This window comes from Phodopus roborovskii, unplaced genomic scaffold (assembly GCF_943737965.1).
Source record: "Phodopus roborovskii unplaced genomic scaffold, PHOROB, whole genome shotgun sequence".
In the NCBI taxonomy this organism is placed as follows: Eukaryota; Metazoa; Chordata; class Mammalia; order Rodentia; family Cricetidae; genus Phodopus; species Phodopus roborovskii.
Window position 1 is genome coordinate 1,003,977 of NW_026126651.1, and position 9,411 is coordinate 1,013,387.

At 50.6% G+C, this 9,411-nt stretch overlaps 1 protein-coding gene across 1 annotated transcript; it reads left to right on the forward strand.

Moving 5' to 3' along the window:
* The first annotated feature begins 337 nt into the window (after positions 1-337).
* On the forward strand, positions 338-9,110 carry Klk5 (kallikrein related peptidase 5). Its single transcript, XM_051174345.1, has 5 exons — positions 338-410; positions 2,803-3,073; positions 4,425-4,681; positions 4,855-4,988; positions 8,840-9,110. The coding sequence occupies exons 1-5, from the start codon at positions 338-340 to the stop codon at positions 8,993-8,995; spliced, it is 891 nt and encodes a 296-aa protein (XP_051030302.1). The 3' UTR covers positions 8,996-9,110.
* Positions 9,111-9,411: the final 301 nt, after the last annotated feature.

Below are 9,411 nucleotides of genomic sequence, written 5' to 3' on the forward strand. Positions count from 1 at the left end.
AGCCATAGAGAGAGCCAGACCCCCACCACCCACTGCCCAGGGGACTGGGGACAGTGGCAGGTGAGACCTGGGGAGGGGGTCTCAGCAGGTATGGGAGGAGAGGGGCACCCCTGGCAGGCTCTGTCTTATCTTGAATTCGCCCTGCATCTCCACACTCACAGACTGTTGGATGCTCGCAGCCCTCCCCTCCACTCCTGGTCCCTGAGTGCCACGGGTGAAGCTGTCCCTCTCCTGTGATAAACATCTCTTCTAGGGACCCTGGGCAGAGAAGGTGTGGGAAGTGGGTCAAGACTCCCAGAACCACCTAGGCCTCTGTTTCCTACCAGGTGCAGCAGCCATGGCAAGGGCAAGACATTCCTGGAAGTGGAGCATGGCTACCCTGATTGCAACCCTGGTTCTGGGGGTCTCAGGTAACCAGAGTCCCTAGGTGTCGGAGGAGAAACTGCCTCTGTGGACCAGTGGGTGTGTCCCTGGGACCAGGTGAATGTGCGTTTGTGTCTGTGTGCTTACACAACTGAATGACGGCCCCATGGCTGTGTGTACACTGGGGAGGAGAAGAGGCGCTGATTTGGGGTTTTTGCTTTTGTTTTTTGAGGCAGAGTCTCACTGTGTAGATAAGGCTGGTCTAGAAAGCACTATCTAGACCAGGCTGGCCTTGAACTTGTGGCCAGTCCTCTTATAACCTGCCTCATGAGGGCTAGGATTGCAGTTGTGTGCCATCAAGTGGTTTTGCTACTATATTGGTTTGTTTTGTTTTTTGTTTACTTTACTTTATTTGTATGGATTTTACATTAAGCTTGCCTGATGCCCAAGGAGGCTAGAACAGGCTTCAGACTCTGGAACTGGAGTCATGGGTAGCTGTGAGCTGTTGTTGAATATGGGGAATCGTACCCAGGTCCACTGCAAGAGTAGCCATCTTTCCAGACTCCTTATTTTTAGTTTTTGAGTCATAATCTCACTTTGTAGCCTAGGCGAGCCCAGAACCTGCTCTATAGCCTGGGCTCTCCTGGATCTCACTCTGCAGTCCTGTCCGGCTTTGAATTCTACTCATTCCTCTTGCTTCAGCTTGTGAGCAACTGTGTGTGGCTTGTGTGGCCTCTTCCCCTACCAATTGACTGTGTGTGGCAGATGGCACTGACCCTTTGAGACTTTGTATGGCTGGGTGTCCCTGCACTTCAGATCGTGTTCGGTGCTGCGAGTGTGTGCCTGCACATTCCAGGCTGGCATGAAAGCTACTGTGCATTTGGCTCGGTGTGTCTCCTTTGCACTCCAGTCTCTATGTCTGGAATGCAGCACGGCTCTGCTTATCACTGGGAAAATATGTGGCCCTTATGTTTATAGACAGCCCCTTTCACGTGTGAGGTTGTGTCTGTAACGGTATTTGTGATTGTAACAGGCGGAACTTTACATGTGGGGGGCTGTGCACTTGGGGGGCTGTGAGTGCAGCTGGATGTGTGCTCATGCGACTATTTCTAGGGTTCCTGACCCTGCCTCAGGGAACTGAGTGAATGTAGATGGAAGTAGCTACTGGAACGATTCTCTTGGCTGTACCAAGCTGAGAATCAGAAGACAAATCTCCTTTAAGTGTGATGTGTCACACACCCCTGTGCAGAACTGTGTGTGGTACCCTCACCCACACATACCTGCCTGTCACTCAGATGCTGGTCAGATGCATGAGCTCCTGAGGAACAGCTCCTGACACTCAGGAGCAGAAACATTTGGCCACAGTACATGTGTGTTCCGTGTATTGGAATGTGCCTGTGGGTGCATAGAGCGCTGAGGTCCCCCTTCTCTAGGTCATGAACATGACCTGGGCCAGGAACATGACCAGTGACTGGCCTGTAAGGGATAAGGGGGTGGTGGCAGAAGGCATACAGGTCTGTGTGGGAATTCAGAGAGTGAGCCTTGCTGTACCCCACCAGAGTCCTCTTTCCTGTCCCCCTCCCCAAGCTCCACCTGAGAGCTCTGACTCCACCCAATATTTCCAGCCTTTTTACTAGGTTCCACCTTGCTGTAGGTGGCTCCGGGGTTCAGCTCCACCACCCCTTCCAAAGTCAGAGCTCTTTGTGAGACTAATCACCCCAAGTGATCTTGGCCTCGCCTCTCCCTAGACTAATTCCAAGTACCCAACCTCCCAAGTCTTAAACTTGCCATCCTGCAGCCTCCTGACTAGGTGGCTGACAGGCTTGAGACAGTAGGCTTGGCTTGACTCCACTTCTGGAAACTAGGTTCCAAACCTCAAGCCTGCTCTGCCCTTGAGGGCGCTTGTGTCCCAGGGAAACTCCCACCCCGATATCACCAACCTAGTTCTAAAGCAATAAGCAATGTCAGGAATCCCGAGGCTTGCAAAATCCAAGGAGCCCACTAGAGCTCGGGCTCTGTCCTAAACCCGGCTCCCTGACTGACTTGTGACCTGCTTGTTTGAAAGGGACTTCCCTGCAGCCTTGGCCCTGCCCACACTGCTCTGACCCCACCCCTATAGATAGGGCCACACCTGGCTGACCTGGCCCCACCTCTACCACTTGGCCCTACTTCTATAGCCCTGACCCAACCCTTCAGCCCTAGTCTCGCCCCTACAGCTCTGTTGTCTACATTCTAGGACTCGTCCTTCAGCCCTTGCCCAGTCCTATAACCCCTGCCCTCACCTCTACATTCCTGGTTGCAATTTCTTATCCAAGGGCCTGGGGTGTCAGGTCAGGTCAGACAATTTGGCTGGTTCCAGTTCCTGATTCTGCATCTAAGCCCCTTCCCCAAGTTCAAGCCCCACCCCAAGCCCATTCTCCACCCACGCTCTATTTCCAGAGCCTGTCCTCGCTGATGATGCTTCCTCTTGTGGCAACCCCTCTGGCAGCCAGTCCTCTGGGACTGACCGAGACCTCAGCAGGGACTCTCAGCAGGAGTCAGGGGAGGACTCCCGCTCGGATAGCAGCTCTCGCATCGTGAATGGGTCAGATTGTAAAAAGGATGATCAGCCATGGCAGGGCGCACTGCTGCTGGGACCCAACAAGCTGTACTGTGGGGCAGTGCTGATCAATCCACAGTGGCTTCTCACAGCAGCGCACTGCAGAAAACCGTGAGTGCAGCTGGAGAAAAGGGGATGGGAGAAAGCTGGCGATGGGGCAGAAGAGAGATCCAGGGATGGGACGAGAGGGAGGGAGGGAGGGAGGGAGGGAGGGAGGGAGGGAGGGAGGGAGGGAGGGAGGGAGCTTCGTGGATGGATGGATTTGTGGATGGATGGGAGTTTGGAAGGATGGGTGGATGGATGGTGGAAAGATTGAAGGACAGATGGAGACAACAGCATGAGTATGAGGTTAACACTGGTAAGAGGGCCGATCTGAGCATGGGAGGTAGGGATAGATGGAACTGCAAGCTAAAGGGGGTAGAGATAGATAAGAAAGAGCCTGCAACAGAGGTAAGGGAGGAGGTAAGGAGAGAGACGCAGGCTATAAAGGTTATGCAGAGACAGATATGTGGAACGGTTTGGAATGGAGGTGGGATTAGGACCTGTGAAGACAAAGACGATGTTAGGAAGGGGCTGGGTATAGGGCTTGGATTGGACAGTGTGTTGGGGTTAGAGTCAGGAAAGTGACTGAACCTGGCTGGATTTGGAGATGGGGATAGTTGAGTGTGGTTTGAGAGACCCATGTGCATGGTTTTGGATTGGGAAAAGAGTACTGTTGGGGTTGGGCACACATACATTGATGGTTTGGGGTGAGATGGACTTAGGACTGGATCTAGAATGGAGGTTAGTGGGAAGTGTGGTGGGTGGAGAAAAAGACAGTTGACAGAGTTGGGGCTAGGAATGGATATAAGACAGAAGGTGTAGTTGGGTTTGTTCATGGAGTGAACACTTTGGGGTTGATGCATTGTTTTGTCATTACTTTATTGAGACCAAGGAGGCCTCAAACTAGCTACACCTTGAATTCCTGATCCTCCTGCCTCCATCTCCTAATATCCGAGATGATAAGCCTATGCTTCCAATCCCTGCTGAGATGGTTACTATGGGTGCAGGGCATAATCTGATTATAGGCAAGACATGGACAACCCCAAGATATAGACTTGGGGTTGAGAATGCTCATGCTGATGGTTGCTTGATGGCACACTCTCAGGCTGCAGTCAGTGTGGGAGATGGAATGCAGATGGGCTGGGAGCTGTTCTGGGGATGGAGGTCATAGACCTCCATGGTATAGAACGATGGTATAGAACTGTGTTCAGAATGTGTAGAGTTGGGGTTAAGGCTGGGATAGAGTTGGGTTGAAGACAGGATTGAGTAGTGGATGAGGATAAGAGGGAGTGAGGTTGGAGATGGGATGAAGTTGAGTTGAAGTTGGATGGATGGTGTTGGGGTTAGAGCAAGGACTGAGACTGCCTTGGACAGGTGGTCGGAGTTCTGGGCTGGCAATGATCATTGCCATGTTCCTCAGAGTGTACAGAATCCGTCTGGGCCACCATTCCATGTCACCTGTCTACGAGTCTGGGCAGCAGATGTTCCAGGGAATCAAATCTATCCCCCACCCTGGCTACTCCCACCCTGGCCACTCCAATGACCTCATGCTCATCAAAATGAACAGAAAAATCCGTGACTCTCACTCAGTGAAGCCTGTCAAAATTGCTTCTGACTGTCCTGCCCAGGGGACCAGGTGCATGGTGTCTGGCTGGGGGACAACGAGCAGCAGCCACAGTGAGTACCCTGGCTTCTAATTCCGGCTCTTCAGCCAACTCTTGCCCAGACTATCCTGGAACTCTCCATCTTCCTGTCACAGCCTCACTGGGGCTTGGGTAGCAGGGTTACCCCACCATGCCCAGCTGTGCTGTCTCTCACCCTCTGCCCCTCACAATACTCTGCTTTGACAGATAACTTCCCCAAAGTCCTCCAGTGCCTGAATATCACTGTGCTGAGTGAGGAGAAGTGTAAAAACTCCTACCCCGGACAGATAGACAAGAGCATGTTCTGCGCTGGTGATGAAGAGGGTAGGGACTCCTGCCAGGTAAGGACTGGATGCAGCTCCATTTATGCAGAAAAATCACTGAGTGCCATTTATGCTTTTTAAATATCTGTGTGAGTGCATGTGTCAGAAGGTGTGCGTGAATGTCAGAGGACAACACATGGAAGTGGGTTCCAAGGACTGAGCTCAGGCTGCCAGGCTTGGCTAGCACCTTTACCACTGAGCCACCTCCCCAGCCCATCAAGTGCCATACAGATTCCCTGGGCTTTATTAAGTACCAGGAACCTTATTTTCACATAGTTCATGTTCGCTGTTCTCTGACGGACACACAGCTTGAGCCTCCGGTTTTCATATAGGAAAAAATTGAAAATGAAAGGAAATGGGGCACGACTTGTCATCTTGGATATGTGGGAGGCTAAGTCGGGAAGAATAAAATCCAAGAGCCAGCCTAGGTTACAGAGTAAGTTCAAGGTTTGCCTGAGTAATGTGGTGAGACCCTATTTCAAAATTAAAAGTAAAAATGAAGCTAGGGGTATGGTTCAATGGTAGAGCCCCTGCCTAGAACCACCCAGTGAGGGGCCTGTGGGCATGGCTCAGTGGTAGAGCCCCTGCCTAGAATCCCCCAGTGAGGGCCTGGAGTGTGGCTCAGTGGTAGAGCCCCTGCCTAGAATCCCCCAGTGAGGGGCTGGGGTGTGGCTCAGTGGTAGAGCCCCTGCCTAGAATCCCCCAGTGAGGGGCTGGGGTGTGGCTCAGTGGTAGAGTACTTGTACAGAATGCAACAAGGCTTGAGTTCTATCTCCTGACTTACAAAACAATAAATAACTAAGGAGGTGAAATTAACATTAATAGTATATTTATTTAATTAATTAATATGTGATCTCTCTGTGTTCTCAAGTGACATTTTTCAGAATTTAGTTAATATATAACAATTATAAATACACCATTTACACATTTACAGACACCCAACACACAGTGCCTTTTACCCTGGAAATCCATTTCAGTTTTCTAGACATCCTTTAACTCCCATATCCCAATCCAGACCTCCAAAGAAAAATCAAGGTTATTCCTTGTGGTCAAATAGGTTGTACCCTGCAAAAGGAGCTGCATCTCAAAAGGAGCTGCATCTCAGGGGGACCCCCTTTATGTAATGGCTGTCACAGTTCTGTCTCCAAGCATGTGATGGGTAAATGCCTCATTGTAACAGAATTCATTAGATGATAGTTTTCTAATAAAGGCTAATAACATGTCATATTTAGGCTGAATAGATGTTTATTCAGAGAGAAATAACTTACAACAGAGACAGATGAACACCAGCAGGTTCCTGGTCCCAAGGATGCCTCCAGATGCTCTCTGTCCCAGAGAACACTGGGTGGGGGGCTCCCCCAGACCTACTTTGCCCAGGTCACACCCACCCCTCTCCCCACCCCCAAAGGGCGTGGTCAGTGCCACAGAGGCAGACAGAGTGAATATCTCACTACAATGTCATGAGGAAAGAAAAGAGAAAACGTGTTTGAAGTATTTTAGAAAGTGTCTAGGATAGCCTTCATTGTTGGAAGTGGTGAAGAAGCAGAAGTAAAACACAGAATCCTATGGTCAGGGCTGGAGAGATGGCTCAGCCATTAAGAGCACTGGCTGCTCTTCCAGAAGTCCCAAGTTCTGTTCCCAGCACCCACATCTCTAACTCCAGCTCCGGGAGCTCTGACACCTTCTTCTTGGTTACCTGCACTCACAGGCACACACCCACACACAAATTCACACGTGTAAGTGCAATTTAACACAGTGGCTCTCAACCTGTGGGTCATGACCCTCTGGGGTGAAAGACCCCTTTCACAGGGGCCACCTCAGACCATCCTGCCTATAAGATAATTATATTACAGTTCACAACAATAGCAAAATTATAGTTATGAAGTAGCAACAAAATAAGTTTATAGTTAGGGGTCACCACAGCATGAGGAACTGTATTAAAAGGTCCAGCAATAGGAAGGTTGAGAACCACTGATTGCGCATAATAAAAATAAGTCTTTTTAAAATGTACTGTAACAACTTAAAAAGAAATTTACAAGTAGTGCTATTTCAGAAAGTTATATGGAGTCACTAACAAAGACAATGTTGCATGATAAATAAAAGAAATAATACATCACCACAGCCAATGCAAGGACCAGTCCACGGTGGTCATGAGGAGGCAAGGGCTTCCTTAGAATGTGTAAGGGCCTATGAGACATCCTGGAGCCAGACTCACCCAGGCTAAGGGCACAGAGAAGTTCCAGGCAAAGGCAGCGAGGCAGGGATTTGGCTGATTCAAAGAATGGAAAGGAATCACTATTTCTTGGCACAGTTGAATCAGGGGAAGCAGTTTACAAGCTGAGGCAGCGACTGCTGGGTCCCTGAGGCTGCTGGCCAGCCAGCCTAGCTGGGTCAGTAAGCTCCAGGCCAATGAAAGCCTGTCTCAAAAACCAAGATGGGCAGTGCCTGAGGAATGATGTGAGGCTGTCTTCTGACCTCCACCCGGACATGCACACACGTGTGCACACACACATATGCAACAACAACACTAATAGTAAACGACTGCGAGACTGATACTGCTAATAAAATCACCGTGTTGACTGACTAAGGCTGCCTCTGCTTCACTGTACTTACAGGCATCCACTCATTAGCACAGGTTAGCAGCTGTCCTGAGCCTTAGGGACCAGGTTCAGAGAAGCTGACTAATGGACTCCCACAACTCGATGAAAAGATCTAAAGGAAAATCACTGAGACAGAATCTGGGCCTTGGAGCATAGGACTATCATCCCAGTTAGTCAGAAGGCTAAGGCAGGAGGGTCACAAGTTCCAGCCCGGCCTGATCCTGTCTCAAAACAAACAACAACAAAAATAAACAAAGAGAGGAGAAGAGACAAGGAGAGTAGGGGAGAGGAGAGATGTGGGAAAGCAGGAAGGGAGAGAGGGAGAGGAAAAGGAGGGAGGGAAGGGAAGGAAGCAAATATAGATGATGGATGGATGGGTGTATGAATGGATGGGTGGATGGATGGATGGATGGATGGATGGATGGGTGGGTGAATGGATGGATGGATGGATGGGTGGGTGGGTGGGTGGGTGGGTGGATGGATGGGTGGATGGGTGGATGGATGGATGGGTGGGTGGGTGAGTGGGTGGGTGGGTAGATGGATGGATGGATGAATGGGTGGATGGGTGGGTGGGTGAGTGGGTGGGTGGGTGGATGGATGGATGGGTGGGTGGATGGGTGGGTGGGTGGGTGGATGGATGGATGGATGGATGGATGGATGGATGGATGGGTGGATGGGTGGATGGATGGATGGATGGATGGATGGATGGGTGGGTGGGTGGGTGGGTGGGTGGATGGATGGGTGGATGGATGGATGGATGGATGGGTGGGTGGGTGGGTGGATGGATAGATGGATGAATGGGTGGATGGATGGATGGATGGATGGGTGGGTGGGTGGGTGGATGGATAGATGGATGAATGGGTGGATGGATGGATGGATGGGTGGGTGGGTGGGTGGGTGGGTGGGTGGGTGGATGGATAGATGGATAGCTGGGGAGATGGGGAGATGGGGAGGAGAGGAGACAGACTAGAAATCTTGTGAGGAAGCTAGCAGAGACAGAGGTGGGAGGAGGTTAGGGTGTTGGCTAGAGCCTGGCTGGTGGGCTATCTACAATCTGAACTTAAAGTGAAATACTGACAATATCCTTTCTCTCTGCCTCTGCCTGTTTTACCTGCATTGACTGCTGCCTATCCTCTCCCCCTTGTTTCTACCTGCTTCCTGTGTCCTGGCCCTTCTGCATCAACACATGGTACTGGGTGTCTTGCTCCTTCTCACTCTACCTCACCACATCTCTGCCTCCTTCTGTGTGTCTCCATTCTTTCTCAACAGGGTGATTCCGGGGGACCTGTGATTTGCAATGGCCAGCTGCAGGGCCTTGTGTCCTGGGGTGATTTCCCCTGTGCCCAGAGGAATAGACCAGGTGTCTACACCAACCTTTGTGAGTTCTCTAAGTGGATTGATGATACCATCAAATCCAACTCATGATCCACACCAGGACCCATGGAGCCAGCATCACCCCACTGCAATGAGGAGCACTGTCTCTCTTTGAGGATGCTTCAGACAGTTCCCAGTCTCCCCAGACGAAGCTCTATGTCTCCTGGCATCAAGATCCTCATCTCAAATGGTGGACTGGCTCTGTTCCTATAGCCAGACCCTGGGGCACTTCCTGGAATGACAAGGGCTGGGTTGAAACCAATTGTCCTCAGTGGATCCATCCACAAACCCAGAGTTGAGCCTTTTCTGCATCCATAATCCAGATTTAGACCCAGAAATAAAAAACCATGGGAAGAACCTCCTTGGTGTGTCTTCTACTGTGCTGCAGCTGTGGGCAAGGGGCTGTCTTACATACTTTGCCTGCTAAGACCCCAAGACCAAGGAAACTTATAGAAGGAAGAATTTAT